This window comes from Pleurodeles waltl, chromosome 6 (assembly GCF_031143425.1).
Source record: "Pleurodeles waltl isolate 20211129_DDA chromosome 6, aPleWal1.hap1.20221129, whole genome shotgun sequence".
Lineage (NCBI taxonomy): Eukaryota > Metazoa > Chordata > Amphibia > Caudata > Salamandridae > Pleurodeles > Pleurodeles waltl.
This window is the reverse complement of record NC_090445.1, coordinates 70,974,306-70,994,920: the sequence shown is the minus strand read 5'-3', so window position 1 is coordinate 70,994,920 and position 20,615 is coordinate 70,974,306. Positions and strand designations below refer to the sequence as shown.

Genomic DNA, 20,615 nt, shown 5'->3' with positions numbered 1-20,615 from the left:
ACAGATTATTCAAGGATGTCGGTCTAATGCTTTGAGAAAGCTTATCCTTCGGCAACAGGGCATGTCCCTTGATGATATTCTGATTCTGGCGAGGTCACATGAACTATCGGCAGTACGAGCAGATGCCATGGCGGCAGTGAGAGGTCAGTCATTGGCTGCTGCGTCATCGACTCGTGTAGTTCAAGTCAAAGAAGAACAGGTGGATGCCGTCCAGACACGTCAGGCAACACCTCGTAAGATGAACCCTAATAAACCCAGTGAGAGAGCCTGCGGAAGCTGTGGTTATGAACATCGACCGAATGCGGGGTGTCCGGCAAAAGGGCAGTCGTGTAACCGCTGTGGGAAACCTAATCATTTTGCTAAAATGTGCAGGTCCAGGAGGAATAAGCCAGGAGAACAGAAAGGAAGGGACACGAATGTCAGAGCTGTATCCAAAAGTGCGGAGGAAGTAAGGGACCAGGCGACAGCAAGTGGTCCAGTTTTTGAGGAGGATGAAGAAGAGGACATTTTTGTAATATCCTTTACGGGGGGAAAACCAGGAAAAAAGAGACCCCCACCCATGAGTGATGTTCACGTCAATGGCACGCTGGTTTCTGTACTTATTGACACAGGAGCGTCTGTCAATGTCATGGACGAAACCCTTTTTAAGAAGTTAGTACCTGCCCCGCCACTTACCTTGTCAGCTACCAAAATATATAATTATGGGGGAAGAGATCCCCTCCCCTTTAAAGGAACCGTAGAAGTGGCCGTAAGCAGTGGAGACAGATCAACAGAGGCAAAGTTTTATGTCGTGGCTGGGGATCGTGGCACCTTGCTAGGATGTCACACGGCTGAAGAGTTAGAGTTAGTGTTCTTTGCGCGTCAAATATATGACACTCAAGTGGAACGCCTTCTCCATGAGTTCCCGCAGCTGTTCGAGGGACTAGGATGTTTGAAAGGAAAGTGCATCAAGTTGCACATAGACCACAATGTGGTTCCTGTGGCCTTACGACATCGTCGAGTGCCTTTTCATCTACGGCCGGTTGTTGAGAAGGAGTTGCTGTCGTTGGAAGAACAAGGAGCCATTGAAAAAGTGGATGGGCCTACGCCATGGGTGTCACCGTTGGTGATCGCACCGAAACCCAAACAGCCGGGAGCGATTCGTCTGTGTGTGGACATGCACCTGCCGAATAAGGCTATCAGGAGAGAGAGGCACATAACCCCTACTATGGATGACATCATTGCAGACCTGAACGGGGCCCAGTGGTTCTCAAAGTTGGATCTTAATGCGGGTTATCATCAGCTGGAGCTAGACCCGGAAAGTAGGAACATTACTACCTTCTCGACACATGTAGGGCTAAGAAGGTACAAGAGACTACGTTTTGGAGTGTCGTCAGCCGCTGAAGTATTTCAGAATGCAATTCGAGAAACGCTGTCCGGATTACCGGGGGTAATCAACTTAAGTGATGAAATTTTGATATACTCTAAAACTAGAGAAGAGCATCATTGCCATCTAAGGGCGACATTGAAAAGATTGACTGAAGCGGGGCTAACACTTCATAAGAAGAAGTGTGCCTTCTATCAAAACTCAGTAGAGTTTTTCGGATATGTGTTTTCAAAAGATGGTCTGCAAGTGGACCCCCGGAAGGCTGAAGCGATCCGTCAAGCCCCTGTTCCGCAGAATCCAACGGAAGTTCGTAGTTTTCTGGGAATGGCCACATATTGTGGAAGGTTTATACCACAGCTTGCCACCATGTCTGAACCGCTTCGACAACTCACGAAAGGGCAGCACCGTTGGGACTGGACTCCAGATGCGCAACAGGCATTTATGGATATAAAAAACGCATTGCTGGATAAAGCGACTATGGCTTATTTTAACCCAGGTAGGAAAACTGAAGTGGTGGTGGATGCGAGCCCCGTTGGTCTTGGAGCGGTGCTCTTACAGGAACAGAGGCATCAAGAGTGGATCCCTGTTGCATACGCCAGTCGGGCGTTGTCGGCGGTTGAAACCCGGTATGCGCAGATCGAGCGTGAGGCTCTAGCCATTCGATGGGCTTGCCGCCATTTCCACCTGTATTTGTATGGACATGAATTTCAAGTAGTAACTGACCACAAGCCTTTGGTCCCCTTGTTTATGGGTAGTCCGCGTCTTGCACCTCCGAGAATTGAACGATGGACTGTCCTACTTCAACCTTATAGATTCACAGTGGTATATCAGCCTGGTGCGAATAATCCTGCGGATTATCTGTCTCGACACCCGTCTCCAAAGGTGTTTGATGTTTATCAAGAACAGGATGAAGAGAATACTGAAGTTTTTGTTAGCATGGTTGTACAGTGGGCATGTCCTAATGCTCTCCTCATAACTGACATTGTGAACGCTACCCGGGAAGATGCGCTGTTGAATAACGTCAAAGAGGCGTTAAGTCACAAAAGGTGGAAATATTTTCTAGAGAAGACCCACATGTCCTGCCCTGATCAAAAAGTGGCTATGCAGAGTATCTGGAAGGTGCGTGATGAGCTATCTACGGATGGTGATGGGTTGGTTCTGATAGGAAGGCGAATCGTGCTTCCACAATGTCTCTGGTCAAGGGTGATCGAGTTGGCTCATCAAGGGCACCAAGGGGCTGCTAAAACCAAAGCAAGATTACGAGCTAAAGTCTGGTTCCCGGGTATGGATACTCAGGTTGATGAAATGGTAGGGAGATGTCATTCTTGCATCATCACGTCAATAGAGCCCCCGGGTTGCCCAGTGGTAACTGAACCGGCCACTCTGAAACCCTGGGCTAAAGTGAGCATGGACTTTGGGAGTTTCCCAGATGGGAGATTGACTGTGGTTTTAATTGACTCTTATACCAAATTCCTTGTGGTGGACGTTGTGGCGTCAACGTCGTTTGAAAATGTAAGGCCAATTCTACAAAAGACATTTGCTTTGTTTGGTTTGCCGGATGAAATCCGAACTGATAATGGTCCTCCTTTCCACTGACAAGAGTTTAAGTCATACCTTGACGGTCTGGCGATTCGTCATCGGAAGATAATGCCTTACTGGCCTCAGGCAAATGGGGATGTGGAAAGGTTCATGCGAACTTTGAACAGGGCTCTCAGGATTGGAGTGGAGCAAAATGAGAATAGTGAACAATGTCTGTATCAATTTTTAAGTGCTTACCGTCAAACCCCTCATAGCACCACTGGTTGTGCTCCCTCCTCTTTGATGTTCAAAGTGTCTCCACGTGATTGTATTCCCTCCGGTCCTAAATGGAAACCTCCGGTATTGGATGTAAAGGCCACTCAAAGCAGGCGAAAAGCCACTAACCAGAGGGCGAGTGTCCAATGACGAGCGAAGTATCGAGGATTCCAAGAAGGAGATCGAGTGGTTGTGAGATGTCGGCGGGGAGGAGGGAAGTTCCGAACGCCGTTTGAGCCTGATGTGTGGGAAGTGATTGGCATCAAAGGATCCATGATAACGGCAGCACGAGGGAGACAAAGAGTAACGCGAAACGTATCACATTTTAAAAGGGCTGGTTTAAGAGAGTTGACCAGTGAAGATGGAGAGATAGAGGACATCTCCTATGATTCACCAATACTGGCTGAAGAAAGGAAGGATGCTACGGAGCCAACGAGGATCGAACAAACCAGGCCTGGTTTGGGTTTTGAACATGGAAGTGGTAATACTAGAAGTGCGAGATATGACTTACGCCCTAATCCTATGCCGAGCAGTCAGCTAAAAGATTTTGTTTGTTGAACAGTTTGTTGGAAAGTAAGTGTCGGTGTCGTCTGGAGTGTAAGCACACTGTGAAAAGAACGTTGGGAACAGTGTGCAACGACCCCAGCCGTATAAAAGGGACTCTGTGAGCGACACTAGGGTTCAGGGTGTCAAGAAACAAATTTGTGGTGTTTTCAGTCATTTATTATCGAAGAGAGAGTTATTTCAATTTCATGTTGAAGCTTGTCATATGAAAATGTTTTATTGTTTGTTTAAGTTCACTTGATTAATCCCTGTCCATGTGGAGTAAAACATGGGGGAGATGTAAAGTGGGAACGGAGAGCCATGCGGGCTCTCCGTGTTTCAGTAACGTGCTCGACGTGTCCGGGAGGGGCACGGAGCAGCGGTCTATAAATAAAGAACGGAACTGCGGTGACGCAGTTCCCAGTGTGATAGCAACAACGAAGGTCTATGTGTATTTGATTGACCGATGCGCCACGTGTCTACAGGTGGAGCCCCAGTACTGAGAGAGTTTGTTTAGAGAACTCGAATCGGTATCTCATTAGGTCCCGATGTCTTTCCGACTTGCATTAGGCCAACTGCCTCTAATATTTCAATGAGGGGAATTCTTGATCTAAGTATTCTCTGTTGTCCTTGTCTAGACTCAGAATTGTCAGTTCTAATGAGAAAACTAAGGTGTCGTGTTCTGTGCAGGCGGGTCTCCTCATAGAAGGTCCGATAATATCTCCCAAAGGCGGTCTCTATCTGTTGTGGCCCTTGCTCTACTGTTACCCATAATTTCTTCCACCCATCTAGCCTCTTCTTCCCACCTTCTCACCTAGGTCAGAATATAGTCTGCCTTGCCTCCCACCTTCTGTAGATTTACTTTGTGTGGCTAGTAACTTTTTTTTGCACCATGTCATGGGGCAGCACCTGGCAGGCCCTACTCCTAGCCTCAAATCGGTGCAGTACTGCCTTCTCTCTGGTGGTTATGTAATTGTTCATTTTCATTTATTTCAATGCTATAACATTTTGTTCCTTGCCCCAAAGGGCCGTCTTGTACGCCTCCCACAAAACAATTGGCGAAGTCACAGTCTTTATGAAGCTTAGTTACTACCACCTTATCTTGGAGTTCCCAAATATTTAAGCTCCAAGTAACCATTCAGTTCCTGTTTTCCCCCTTTTATCAACCTGAGTGGGGTGTGGTCTGAAATTTTCTACTGCAATAAAGCACTCCACTGTAGGGTCAAACTGGTAATCTAGTCAGGAGAAGGTTTTTGGGCTCCATAAAAGAAAGAATATTGCCTATCTTTGGGGTGTATGGTTCTGCAGGAGGCTAGTAGCTCCAGTCCATAGTCAGAATAGTGCTAGGGGTGTCGATGTGTGGGCTTGGGTTGAAATTAGGGAGGTCTTGCGTCTGGTCCATCACGTCATTAAAGTCCCCACCAGTTATGTGAGTGTCACCTTCTGCCTCTAGGGGTATGGGTCCCAAAGCACTGGATGCTAGAGGTTAGGGAGTGCAGACACCTTAGGGGCCTGATTTAGAGTTCGATGGGTGGATATAATGGACTCGTAATGCGGTGCACGGGATATCCATCACGCTGTGACAGAGTAACCCCATCCACCAAACTCTAAATCAGGCCCTTAGTTTGAATCAAGATTTTCTTCCCCAAGTACCCTGTATCCCCAATAGAACAGTCCAACGGGTCAAGCCAAGTTTTTCCATTTGGAAAGGGGGGTTGGAAGGAGGGTTCTTCCTTACCAGCATCACCACACCCTGACCCCTTGTATATCTGTAATGTGCCAAAGCAACATCTTGTCCCAATTAAGACAGAGCCATCGGTTGCCCAACAAGTGGGTCTCCTGTAATAGCACAAAGTCCGGGACCTGGCTTCTAACAGGGCCAACCATCTTAACATCACAGGGAGTCCAAGGCTAACCAAGCCTCTCTTCCACAGCTAAGGTAAGGCAGCAGAAGGCATCGTTATGGTCTCCTGGATGTTTACATTACCTTCTTAAGTGAAAGTTCTAGAGTTAACATTATTGTCATCTGATGTGGATAATTTATCTTCTAAGTCCTTCCCCAGTCTGCTAGGCACTGACTTGAATCTCCCCCTTTGTCTGCGATCTCTAAGCAATGGCACTTTTACCTATGTGTCAAGTTCTGGATTTGTACTTGTTCCATGTATCAGTAAAAGAGGAAGAGTGTGGGCTTGTCCCCTCCAGAGCTTTGGAGGCTCAAACTATTGGTATGTTGGTATATCATGATCTGCCCTCTGAGTCTACAGCTGTTCGTTCAAGCTATAGTGTTACCTCCCAAAACATGAAAGCTTGCTTGAGCGATCTAAGGTTGTCTTTCCTCGTGGAGATACTCATCTGCAGACATGCGGTCCACTCAGTTGCACTGGTTTTGGCGAAGTAAAGAAATCTGCATGCCAGCGCCATCAATCTGACCCTTGAGGGTAACCGGACAAGACGGAGATCCTCGTAATCGGCTCCAACTCTTCCACCTGGAACAACTCCTGGTGGCCCACCACATTCGGAAACGCCCCTGCTCCCACGGACCACGCACGCAATCGGGGCATCATCCTGGACTCCTCTCTCTCCATGACCCGCCAAGTCAGTGCTGTTTCATCGTCGTGCTTCCACACCCTCTGACTCCTTCGAAAGATTTTCAAGTGGATTCCCTCTGATACAGGGAAGACAGTCACCCATGCACTTGTCACTAGCAAACTGGACTACAGCAACGCACTCTATGCCTTCATCACCAAGAAACTACAAAGAATCCAAAATGCAGCAGCCAGATTCATCCCCTGACACAGCCACATCTCCTCCCACCTAAGAGACCTAAACTGGCTCCCAGTCAACAAGCGCATCACATACAAACACGTGATCCACACCTACAAGGTACTACACAACATAGGACCGGTATACCTCAACCACTGCCTCTCCTTCTACGTACCCAACAGACATCTCCGTTCTTCCCAGCTTACCCTCACAGCTGTTCCCTAGATCCGTAAGAGCACAGCAGGAGGAAGATCCTTCTCCTACCTCACAGTCCGGACATGGAAAACGCTACCTCTCAAGCTCAGGCAGACCACATCACTGAAGCAGTTCATGAAGGACCTGAAGACTTTGCTTTTCGATTGAGCAGCATGCCCACAAACAGCGCCTCGAGGCCCTACGTGTGATTAGCCACGCTTTAGAAATCACTGATTGATTTAACCCGGGTCTCCCAAATTGACTGTAGTATTTCTGCAGTTGGGATTGAGTCATCGCCAATGTTGCACGAGTCTCAGTGGTGTCTTCAAATCGGGGAGCTCCAGACACTCCCTACTCAGCTCCCAGTTGAGGCGACCACTCCCAGTCCTCAAAGAACATGCCCAGTCTCCAGCTATCGACATGGGTTGGGGGTTGGTGGGTGTTGATGCTGGCACAACAGGGTAGTGGATGTTACTGGGCCCTGGCAGGTGGTCACTTCAGCATTGATCAGTAAGTACTTCCTCATTGGGAGACCCGCTTCTTGAATACAGGATACGACCCTGGGCAAGAGTTTTTATGTGTTTGTGTCATATGCGTAGTTTAGTAATGTGATGAGGAAGTCTAAGGACTTTGTGTATCAGTGCTGATGTGAGGACAAGTTTTTTGTTGGAGTCTGGTCAAGGGAGGGTTGGGTTAAGGCAATGTATGATTACATTTTGTTTTGTTTCTGCCTTAAATTTGATGACGGGAACACTTCGTCAAAGGAAGCCAGTCTGTTTTGTGGCCTGGCCGTCATGACAGAGCATCCGTGACCACATGTCCTGTATGCCTAAATGTTGTATTGGGTGGTGGTAGTGCCCCATGTCTGAGGAGGTTGCAAAACCTGCACGTCTTGGACCTTTCTGCAGTGGTAGTCACAGCCTAGTTGTTGCCTTGTTTATTTTTTTTACATGAAATGTGGCCAGCCTCATGTCTTGACTCATCACAGAACTTGTGTGACTCCTGTTAGTTGTCTTTCTGTGTCTGCGTTGTTAACGAAGAATTTAATAGATTGTTGTTGGTTGAATATGTAAGCTAGGCATGTTGGGAATTGTGTGATTGTGGATGATTGTCCCAGCCCTAAATGTGAAAGGGAATGCCTGTTCTTCAATTTTTATTTGTAAGCAAAGGAGGTGAGAAGTATCCAGTGTGTCTCAGTTTCCTATATGTCAGAGCTGGTGTATAGAATGCTGAAAGTGAATGATGTAATAGAATGTTGGTGTGCAGTAAAAGTTAACAGATGGTTATAGTTGTAGGGAGGATGGAGCACTGACATGACCTAGCTGCTGTTGCTGTAAGGTGAGGAATAAAATAAAAATGAAATAATAAAACTTACAAGAGTATCTCTGGAATCTTAAATGAAGACTTTGGGGGTGATTCCGACCCTGGCGGTAAAAACCGCCAGGGCCGGGGTCCGCGGGAGCACCGCCAACAGGCTGGCGGTGCTCCTTTGGGCATTCTGACCGCGGCGGTACAGCCGCGGCCAGAAACGGAAAGTAGGCGGTGTACCGCCGACTTTCCGCTGCCCAGGGGAATCCTCCGCCATGGGGATTCCGACCCCCATACCGCCATCCTGTTCCTGGCGGTTTCGGCCGCCAGGAACAGGATGGCGGTATGGGGTGTCGTGGGGCCCCTGCAGTGCCCATGCCAACGGCATGGGCACTGCAGGGGCCCCATAAGAGGGCCCCACTTTGAATTTCAGTGTCTGCTTAGCAGACACTGAAATTCGCGACAGGTGCTACTGCACCCGTCGCACCCCTTCCACTCCGCCGGCTCCATTCGAAGCTGGCTTCCTCGTGGAAGGGTGTTTCCCACTGAGCTGGCGGGCGGCCTTTTGGCGGTCGCCCGCCAGCCCAGTGGGAAACCCAGAATGACCGCCGCGGTCTTTTGACCGCGGTACGGTCTTCTGGCGGTTCCCGCCCTTTGTCCTCTAACTACAGCAAGGTCCGTAGGCCATATTCATTTAGAGTCTCAATAGCATTCACAGACATTCCCTTGAATTTGGACAAACCTCCAAGCAGTTTGAGGCCTCCTAGCTAGCTGTATTAGATCTTTTCTGGACTACCCCACAACCTTCCCAAGGGGGAGAGGGTCCATTCCTGCCGATATGGTAAATCCAGTGGTTCCAATGCTGTGCCCTTATGGACTTCCTGCGGCCTGGCGCCTAAGGCAAAGTCAAACCAACTAAGGCAATGTCCCATCTTCGTTTGGTGCCCTCTGCAGTGCTGCCTACAGAGATAGCTCTATGAAAATATCATCTCTGTGACAAAGGAAAAAGTTAGGGTTAATTTCAGTGATGAGTAACCCTCCCATAACAAAAAGGTTTGCCTCCTTGACGGACATTTTTGACTCATACCCAGATGCCTTGACTATGGAAAATAAGTACTACAGGTGCATGAAGGTTGTTGACTCAAAAGCTTATCACTCCTTGCTTTCTTATTATACCAATGCTGACCTTTATTCGTACTCACCAATAAGAAGTAACCTAGATACTTCTCAAGAAGTGACATTTCTTTCCCTTTTGGACCTGCTCCAGACAAGGTCTTGTCTTTCATAACTGTTGTTTGAAAGGCTGCGGAGGACTTGGAACTGACATTGTCTGATGCAGAAGTGAAATCTAACATGGTAATAGAAATCGTGCAGCTCTCTCATTTAATGAGGCTCTCCTACGTACTGTAATGGCTGCATGGAAGAAACAAAGTCCAAAGGCTTATTCCCTAATGCTGTAGGCCACCTCTCGAAGGAGTTAAGGGGGGAAAAGGGGGAGGTTGCCATACATTGAGATGGTCACCTTCTGAAGGGGCTTCTGGGATTTTTCTCCCTGTTCTTCATAATTCTCTCAGTCAGGGGCTGCTAGCACCCTCTCATCAGCGCGGTTGTGGTCCCCAAGAGTCTGTGCACATCACCCTAGGCTGTCTGGACCAGCTGGGGTGCTGCCCAGCAGACTCAAAGGTGGGTGAAACAGGCTGCATGTGCAGGGACTGCTGCTCCTGGTGTTTGTGGCAGGGCCTGGTATACCCCCACTCCTTTTCAGCAAAGCGGGAGAACGCTTCTGATATCTCTGGTTGGTCAAGCCTGGTGGTGGTAGACCTCGTGGAGGAGGCCAGGGCCTGTTGCACAAAGGAGCATGGGCTTTGCTGGGTGCTGACGAACCCTGGAGCCCTTGTCTGCCACAATGAGACCTCAGGCCTTGCGAGGTGAGGGAGGAGCAGTGTGCGGTTCTTTGAGCGAAGCGAGTGCAGTCACAAACTGCTCCCTGCTGTTGGTGGGGGGCCTGTCACGGAGCCCTGTCTGCCCATGTGGAGCTGGTGTGAGCCTCTTGCCTCATGTTGGTGTGTGACCCATTCCCTACTGAACACTGGGGCCCACCAGGTTTATGAAGAACACTGCTCTATGGATGCCTCAGTACCTCTCGCCTTCAGGGCCTGGCATTCAAAGCTGTGCACTCCTTGGAGAACCTGTTTATTTAAAGGAGAAATGTGATGCCCGAGACCCTTGATTCCATCCATCCTGCCTAGAACACTCTTGGTCATTTTCCTGGTGACCAGGCCCATTTATCTTTTGACACACACTCACAAATGAGATCCCAGTTTTGGCGCGACACCATTCCCAAGGCTGCTTCCCATGGCCCTCTCTTATGTTAAGCCTGCGACCTCTTCCTTGCTGTCTGATCAGTCAGTCTACAAAGGGGACTGCCAAGCAGCAGCCACATCCACAGCACTCTCATGGGCAAAACTACATTAGACAAGCTAAAGTATCATTCAATTTATACGTTAATAGAAAGAATTTTTAGCATGTGTGAGGAGCTGAGCATTACAGAATGTTTTTATAGGGTCACAAATTTGTAATTGGAACAGACCTTAAACCATTAATTAATGTGTTGTCACTGGGTGGAAGTAGGTCTATGACGGTGAGCTTAGCAAGACTTCCAACAGAAAGCATTTCATATAGAATGGAGTATGTTCCAGGAACAAACAATGTTCATGCTGATTGTATATTTAGCTTACCTAACAAAGAAGACTGTGGATAGTCAGAATGACTCTGAAGTGGCATTCTTTTTGGCTGATGTTAGTGGACTTGAGAAGGACAATACTGGATTATGTGTGATTTCAGAGGAAGTGTAACTCAAGGGTAATATTGAAGACAAGGTATTACTAAAGGTACAACAATATGTTCTTGAAGGGTGGCATGCAGAACGAGATGTATTGGGTGAACTTAAAAGTTTTGATAACATTTTTGAAGAATTATGCAATGAAAATGGATTCGTTTTAGAGGAGATACAATTTTACCTCCCTTTAATGTAAGACCCCAACTAATCCAATCTGCATATGAGGGACATCTTGGCAAATCAAGTGCAAAGAGATGTTTACATGATTACTATTGATGGTCAGACATTAATAGTGGACAAATGGGTGAGATCTGATTTGTGTTCTGGTAGCGACAAAGCGGCTAAAGCGGTTGTGACCGACTCTATACCTCTGTAATTGCCTTAAGGGCCATCGCAGAAACTATGAATTTGATATCATTGGTCCATTTTCTGTAGTGTTCAAACAGGAGTGTTTTGGAATTGTTGTAGTTGATTATTTTTCTAAGTGGCCAGATAACGAAATGGTTAATAAGGTTACTTCAGATGTTATCATAGAATTTTAAGGTGAATTGCCTTGTAGGGAGTACATTCCTGTAGTCATAGTGACAGGTAATGGTTCCTAATTTGTAAGTAAGTGTACAGAACAATTTTTTCTCCAAATGTGGCAAACAGTAGAAGCATTTTCATCCTGAAGCTAATGGGCAGGTAGAAGGATTCAACAGGGTAATCAAGGAGCCCATCCAATTAACGAATAAAGGTGAACTTAGTTGGAGGAAAGCCTTACAGGCAACATCACTCACATATTGGATTACAATCAATTCTGTGACACTGGTGTCTCCATTTGAATAGTGAGAGGACTCAAACCTAGTTTCATGTTAGTACCATGGTGGATGAGGAAAAAGCATGTTGATGTATATAGATATTGGCTATCACCAAATCATGAGGACTGTAGAGGAGAGAATGAAGGAGAAAATGGATGAGACGAGAGGGACATGTAGTAGACGTTCTGTTAATAATAGTGATTGGATAAGGTTGAAACAAAACACTGATTCTGGCAAAGGAACTCCAAAGTGGTCAGATCCTGTAAGGGTTGTTGAATGTTTGAATAGTGCAGTAAGAGTATGAGGTGGGACTGATGTAGAATCTTAATAGAGTCATTGTGTAATAATTATCAGCAGCACCAGTATGGGTTGGGTAGTATTGCTGGACAAGGAATTCCAGAAAACGACAGCAATATATTTTTTGATGTTCAGAAAACAGAGAACCCAGTGAAGAAAACAGAGCAGAAGCTGTTTGCACTGATGGGTTTGATCACAAGCCTGGCAACAATGAATTGTTGAGATATGCTCTTAAAGACAGTTGCCAAGAGTTAAGAAACAGTTGTCAATCTATAATGTTCCTCCAAAATTAAAGCATTACGAGATTAAATGTGTTGTTGTTTTAATAATTTTGTTGGGAGATATTGTTGATTATTCATATTAGGTTATATTATCTAATGTAATTACATATTTTTGTAAAAAAAAAAAAAAGAGAGAAGGGGTGGTATTCTGTGTTTTATTTAAAAAATAAGGTCTGTGGTATTCTAGAACACATGCTCTTGGAGGAGATCTGGGGGGGATCTGGAAATATTAGTGGAGAGAGAGCTGTTGAATAAACATTTCATAAGGAGCACCTGTATTAATCTTCAATTTTGTTTATTTTACGTAGTGGAGGAAGTCTCCACAAGAGAATTACCTGTGTGCCTGATTCTTTTAGAACAAATTTAACATGCGTCTTCCTTTAACTCAACCCAAACCTCATTTACTACTATGATTTCCCTAACCCCTTTCGAGACTCTTCCCTCCTCCATCTTTCCGTTTTCTCCTCCCAAGCCTCATCTTACTACTATGATCTCCTAAATAACACTTTCTGTTTCCTCCATTAATCCCCCCTTATCGTATTCAATCCATCTAACAGACTCACATGTCCACCACTCAAATTAGCAACACATATTTCTCTGTACTAATCTGCCACTAATTCTTTTTGGGTTCTGGAGAAGAGTGCTACTCACCACAAAGCACATCTGTGTTTTTTTGGGGCAGTAAGCCCCATATAAATACAATTGCAGTGTTTATCCAGGCTAAGGCAGAAAACACATACAACTGCCACATCATGGCTGAAGAGGGCAGCTGCACTTATGGAATTACCTTTTTGTCTATTGACTCTTACTAACCTGTGCCATAGCTTGCCACTTGGTGGCAGGACATGTAATTGTGTTAATAGTTGTTAATTCAGAGTTTTTCACTCCCAGTTGCCAGATTCCTTCTTACAGAAGAGCCTAGCCTGTGTGTTTTTGATCGAACAGTCAGAGGGAGGGCGTTGATGATGGGAATGAACATACAATCTTTATTCTACTCTCACTCTAGGTTTGTGTGTAGATTTGCTAGTAGCAGGCAGCACTGCTGTATGTATTTGGATCATTCATTTTGACTTTAGAGCACATACATGTCTTACCGCTCCATCCAACAGGTGGTAGGAAGGCATATTTTCCCCCTCTTGAAGTAAGAAAGCTCTCTCCATCCTATTGTTGGAGGCAAAGGACCAGGACTCTTAAACTCCTCTTCCTTCCTGTTTACTTTTTTGTCAGCCACTAAAGCATATCAGTGAACAACTGAAGTGATACGTATCTTAATATATGGATTTCAGTGCCTTCATTAATACTTTTATAACCATTTGTTTTAATATAAATAGTAACCTGAGAAGAACAAGTGTTTTTTTTCACCGGTCGCTAATGTTCTAACTTCTCTTTCCTTTTTAGGGCCTGGATAGAATCCTGGACAGGTTAGTTTTTAGTTTTTTTATTTGAATATTTGAGTGATGACACTGGTGGAATATTTGGAAATACGGAGATAGTCTTAAATATTTCAGAGTTACAGAAGGAAGCTCATACATCATTTTCAAAGTCAGCTACTTGTGGAAGATGAAGGGTTACCCTTGAAGATGGGCACATTCCCATCCTCTACCAGATAGATAATGCCAACTGTAGTGAAAATTCTGGTGTGGCCCAGACACTCCCAGGGCTAATCCTGCAAACCTAAGAACATACAATTACTAACTTGAACTAAAACAGGAAAACCAAAATCATGTAAAATGCACATGCAGTGCATTCAGGATGTATCCATAGTCCTACGATGCCTTTGTTGTGGATATTGTATCTGGATGACTTTAGCTGAAAGTATCAAGATTTCTGGTAAAAACGTCAGTGCTGTAAGGCTTAGTTGCTTTTGGTGCCTTGCCAGTCACTAAGACAAGGTCATCAGGAAGAAGGTTTCTATGTTGGCAAGGCAAATGTACTGATAATCATTCAACTTAAATAGGACTAGTATTGAAATTGAACTCCATATTGCAAAGGGGTCTTCTCCGGCGCCTCCCATAGCATCTCTCTATGATCTTGCAGGACAAAATGTAATTGCTGGTGTCTGAGATACTAGCTTACTGTCAGTTCGTATTGTTCCTGCAGTTCAGAGAAGGGTAACATAGCCACACTTCGCCAGACATACCCTACTTTTGCTATCCCCAACTGTTCCCATTTCCTGTGGACCTTTGTAGCCCCTTAAGGAGTCAAAATCCCCCAGCGGGGTTTCCATCATCAGTTTCCCTTTCCAGCCCAGGGCCTGGGATGCTTTGTGCCACATCCTGACCACCACTGCGGGAGGGGTCGGCAAAGCCAGCATTCCCCCGATCGCTGCAGAGGTGAAGTTCGTATCCATCCTGGCCCATAGCTCTTCTATTAGCAAATACTGATGGCTCCTGGTGGGAGGTAAATGCCCAATGATTGATACCCTGCATTTGTGACAACCAGTAGTACAACCTCAGATCTGGAAGACACTGTCTTCTTTTTTTAACATTAGCATGACCGCATCCGCTATCACAAGTTACTTAAAGTAACTCCTCATTGAAACCAGTATCCCTATACATTTCATAGTCTGCAGTTCTCTGCTTTAATGCTGTCTGCAACCTACTATAATTTTAGGTGATAAACAGTACTAAATGTTAGCATTGATCATAGTTTTGTTTAAGACACTGCTCTCCCCCATGGTATACAAGGTAGGACTCTGTCATAACTTGTGCTTTGCAGTTTTAGGGAGCTGTAAATCACATTGTGTGCTGTTAAGTCTGTTGATGCTGATTACTGAACTTCTAAAGAAGAGTGTGAATACTGTCAACCAGTTATGAAGTGAAAACACGTTTTGAGTCTTTTCCTTCAAACAAACAGGCTCTCTGATTCCCCTAGATGAAGTCAGTGGTGCTGCTATAAGGGTAAAATGATTATCCGTAGGCTTGCATTGACTGATCATAGAGTTTGCATGTCTTCTATCGCCATACTGACCAGAAGGTACATAACCTTGAGTGGCATACATGACATATTGAACCTCATTACAACATTGGCGGTAAATCCCGCTTACGGACGTGCAGAAGACCGCTAACACACCGCTGTGTCGGCGGAATTCCGCAATAGCTATTACAACCCACAGCTCGGAATCCGCCAAAATCCAGACACCCACACAAGTCCGCCACACCAAAGGTCAGTGATAAACTGGCAAAAACAAGACCTCCACCGTCACGGCAACAAGAATACGCCCACACTATCACGACCCACGAATCCACGCGGTGGTCTTTCAACCACGGTATTCCATTGGCAATACACACCGCCGCGCTCAAAATACACACACATCTCCAAAACACCACCACATTGGACAATTCGAAATACACACACCTGATACACATACACACACAACTCCCACACACCCAAACCAATATAAAACACCCACCCACATCACCCACAAACCCTTACTACCAAAAAATCGAAAGAAGGCCAGAGAGAGACACTACCAGAAACAACACTAGCATCCACAGACAAACAACATCATCACCCACACAACATCCACGCACCTCAGACAACACACACAGACACATCCCCTCACACATCACAACACACACACGCCCACACATCACCCACACCACATCCTGGCACCTCAACGACACCCCAGGTTCTCGGGGGAGGAGTTCAGGGTCATGGTGGAGGAAATCGTCCGGGTAGAGCCACAGCTATTCGGAGCACAGGTGCAGCAGACCTCCATTGCAAGGAAGATGGAGCTATGGAGGAGAATCGTCGACAGGGTCAACGCAGTGGGACAGCACCCCAGAACACGGGATGACATCAGGAAGAGGTGGAACGACCTACGGGGGAAGGTGCATTCCGTTGTCACCAAACACCAGATCGCAGTGTACAGGACTGGCTGTGGACACCCACTTCCTCCCCCACAACTAACAACATGAGAGGAGCAAGTCTTGGCAATACTGCATCCTGAAGGCCTGAGTAGCAGGAGGAATGGACTCTAGTAAGGCAAATCTTTACTACTTTATTCCCCCACCCCACCTGCATGCCATCACATAACCCCAACAAACCACAGATACCCCAGCAACACAACCCACACATCCCAAAATCAAGCCCTGCATGTAACACCAATGCATGGACACCCATCACCAAAGCATGTCCACTACAGATACACACACAGACCCCAAACCAAATATCACACAAGGACCTAGACAAGAATGCAAGCACTGGAGTACAGGGTCACTCACCCATTGCACACGATGGCACACACAGATGCAATAACCATGCCTTTACACCCCTGCAGGACCCCTACCCAACGTCACCGGACAGGAGGTTCCAGACATGTCCACTCCCCCCATAGAAGATGCCCACAGTGATGACAGCAGCTCTGTCCAACTGGATCAAGATGACCAGCCTGGCCCATCTGGGACCTCGGGACAGTCTGTTCCCCTGCCACTGTCACAGCCACCACAGAGCCTCCCCCCTCAAGAAACACCAGCACAGCACCCACCCAGCGGGCCCATTCCTCTGTCCCCAGTACACGTCAAGCAGCAGTGTGTCCACCACTACAGGGAACCCACCACCCCAAGAAAATCAGGGACCTGGGGGCAGTGGGCACAAGGTTCAGGGGACAGAGGCCCAGGATAACAGGGGAACTGGGAGGACTCCTGTGCGACAGGGGGAGGACAGGCCCAGGGAACCCACTCTCCACGAGGCCCTCTCCAACATCATGGGAGCATACCATAATTCCCAGGAGACGATGGCAACGGTACTGGCCAAGTTTCAGGAGACCCAGCGGATGCAAGAGGAACACGATCTGGGGATCAGGGAGAAACTGAAGTCCATCAACGCCACCCTGGTCACCATTGTAGGGGTGCTGCAGGACCTTGTCCACACCAGGAGGGACACTGTGGAACAACAAGGGGCCCCTGACACTAGCCTGGATGATGAACAGCCCACCACCTCCGCCGGCGCCAGTGGACAGGAGGCACCGCCACAGGACCACGACACCAGCACCCCACCCCCTGCAGATGGAGAGCCACCCCGCAAACGGTCCCTGAGATCCAGGAACAAGACAGAGAACATTGCCAAGACCCCGCCAGGAAATGGGACCCCCCTGAATGTCATCCTTCTGTCCCACTTTGTCACCCTGTCCAACTTTAAACTGCCCTAGCTCCACTTCCTATGCCCCTTTGGATAATGCACCTGTGTAACAAATAAACTGGACTCTGCCATGGACATTCCTCCACCATCCCCCTAGCCCATTTTACAACCCCCTCCACTTACTAGCACTAAAATAAACACACATCAACCACAAAACAATCTGGAGTCAGTCTGCTTTCACAAATGTGTATTTGCAATAACTTTGGAATATAGCAATGTCAATTTCATTGTCAACATACCGATGTAACACAGCTCTAGTCCATGAGAAAATATAGCAGGGGTCAGACAGTGGGACCCATATCTGTTAAATGGAAAGGCAACGTGACAAGTCAGGGTCCATACACTGGCTGAAAGTGACAGACTTAGGATAGTTCAAACAATAGTATGAGATGTGTGAGTCATTGATATCTTCTTACCTGTGTCTCACTGGAAGTATTGCTGGATAACGTTGTTTCTGTTGCCAATATTCTCTTCTTCTCCCTCTTTTTCACTGTCCACAGGCTCCACAGCTGCCACAAGACCTCCAGCTGGAGCATCCTCCTGCAGAAAAGGCACTTGTCGTCGCAAAACCAGGTTGTGCAGCATACAGCAAGGCCACGATGATCTGGCACACCTTCTTTGGTGAGTAGTAGAGAGAACCTGTCACATGGAGGCACCGGAACCTGGCCTTCAGGAGGCCAAAGGTTCTTTCTATAATCCTCCTAGTTCGCCCATGTGCCTCATTGTAGCGTTCCTCTGCCCTTGTCCTGGGATTCCTCACTGGGGTCCGTAGCCATGACAGGTTGGGGTACTCAGAGTCACCTGCAAATGTCGAGGGACAACTGTTAGACAAACACTAACCCGTAGGGACAACCCCAGACCCAGACAACTATTCACAGGGTATAGGGCCCTTGTCCTCACCTATTAGCCACACACGGTGCCTCTGGAGTTGCCCCATCACATAAGGGATGCTGCTATTCCTCAGAATGTAAGCCTGATGCACTGAGCCAGGAAACTTGGCATTCACATGGGAGATGTACTAGTCGGCCAAACACACCATCTGCACATTCATGGAATGGTAGCTCTTCCTGTTTCTGTACACCTGTTCACTCCTGCGGGGGGGGGGGTACCAATGCCACATGTGTCCCATCAATGGCACCTATGATGTTGGGGATATGTCCCAGGGCATAGAAGTCACCTTTCACTGTAGGCAAATCCTCCACCTGAGGGAACACGATGTAGCTGCGCGTGTGTTTCAGCAGGGCAGACAACACTCTGGACAACACTTTAGAGAACATTGGCTGGGACAACCATAATGCAATGACCACTGTTGTTTGAAAGGACCCACTTGCCAGGAAATGGAGTACTGACAGGACCTGCACTAGAGGGGGTATCCCTGTGGGATGGCGGATAGCTGACATCAGGTTGGGCTCCAACTGGGTACACAGTTCACGAATTGTTGAATGATCAAGTCTGTAGGTGACTATTACGTGTCTCTCTTCCATTGTTGACAGGTCCACCAGCGGTCTGTACACCGGAGGATGCCGCCATCTCATCACCTGCCCCGGCGGACGTGCCCTATGGACGAGAACAGTGAGCAGAGAGTCACCCAACACTGAGGTATCACAATATGTTATCTGCAGATAAATTATTAATCCCCAATGTGTCTGTTCCTATGTGTATGCAAGGCCTCGATAGGTGTGACGCAGTTATTATTATTGCCATGTGGCCCCCTTAAATGGCAGCTGCCTGACCTGTTTGGTGGGACAAGGGGTTATGAGGTAACTGCGCTGGCGTTCTACACCGTTGTGGTATGCGGTTGAGGACCGCGGTGCCATCCTCCATTGGTTAACATTGGACCCTATGGGTCCCAGGAGCCAAAGACGATGTACGCCGGCGGTGGCGGTACGCACCTTCGCAGACGTGACCGCCATTTTCTGTCTGTGGACTCACTTGATACCTGACCTTCAACAGGAGAGGACCTACACTGCAAGTGCTGCTGTGACCTGTGTCTGGAAGCGACAATGGCTCGAGTGTCTGGGGAAAGGGCCCCTGCCTTCACTTCGGAGGAGTTGGAGAAGTTAGTGGATGGGTCCTCCCCCAGTACACGCTACGCTACGGTCCTCCAGACAGAACAGGTGAGTACACTGTGAGCATGCTGCATGGCACATGAATGTATGGAGTGGTGGGGATGTAAGATACATGGGGAGGTATGAGCCCTGCATGAGCGGATGGTGAGTGTATGTGCGTCAGGGCAAGGGTGGTAACGTGGGCCAATGACTATGACGGTCCGGACGGTTAAAGATTTTCCTTTTCCCCTGTACTATTCCTCCAGGTCAGCGCCCACCAGAAGAAGGATATTTGGCATGCCATCGCCAAGGATGTCCGGACCCTGGAGGTCCACCACAGACGGAGCACCAACTGCGGGAAAAGATGGGAGGACATTCGCAGCTGGAGCAAGAAAACGGCAGAGGTCCAGCTGGGGATGGCCTCCCAACGTGGGAGGGGTGCCCGTCGCACCATGACCCCCCTGATGTTCCGGATCCTGGCGGTGGCGATTCCGGAGTTGGATGGGCACTTGAGGGCAACACAGCAGTTACAAGGGGGTGAGTACAGTCACATTCATCTGACTCTACGCGCATTACAAGGTGTCTGGGTGGGGGAGGTGGGCAGTGGGTTCCCCCTAGGCCAGGGAGAGCTTGTTAGGCAAGGTCCCTTGTGAGGCAGGCTCAGTGGCACCCCAACCCCACTAGTGGTTAGTGCCATCTACACCTAGTCAGGCTCCTGTGACTTCCATGTGTGCAGCAATCGTGCATAGGCCTTGTACCCCATGGCCCTGTGAATAATCTAGGAACTATAAGTGCATGGCGTAGTGCAGAGGTCTGCTGTGTCTGTAGAGTCCACCAACGGTAGTGGTATTGCATGCACTGAACATGTCTTTCTTCTGTCTCCCCCCCCCCTTTTAGTGGTTTCCCTGTTCTTGTGTGCAATAGCATCATCAGGCAGAAGGGCAGTGGCACCGGAGCAGGAGGGAGCTGCATCCCACTTGGCCCTGGAGGGCAAGACAACGGAGTCTGAAGCCACCAGTGGGACGGAGGGCGAGGGGAGCTCCACGGCGGGGACAGGAACAGAGACCACCAACAGCGACTCCTCCTCTGATGGGAGCTCCCTTGCGGTGGCGAGCCCCTCTGTGCCCCCCGCATCAACAGGTACAGCCGCCACCCCCTCCTACCAGCACCGCCATCCCAGCAGCCCCTCAGCGTGTGCCCCGTGCCCACTCACCCAGGAGGGTGGGCATCTCCTTCGCC

General features: G+C 47.9%; 1 protein-coding gene across 2 annotated transcripts in view; it reads left to right on the top strand.

Annotated features, from left to right (window-relative positions):
* Window positions 1–20,615, top strand: part of LOC138301859 (E3 ubiquitin-protein ligase TRIM39-like) — a 224,720-nt gene that overhangs the window by 70,842 nt on the left and 133,263 nt on the right. For both annotated transcript variants that reach the window (XM_069242353.1, XM_069242351.1), the window contains exon 4: window positions 13,585–13,607. In XM_069242353.1, the coding sequence (XP_069098454.1) occupies window positions 13,585–13,607 (23 nt within the window). The remainder of the gene's footprint in view (window positions 1–13,584; window positions 13,608–20,615) is intronic.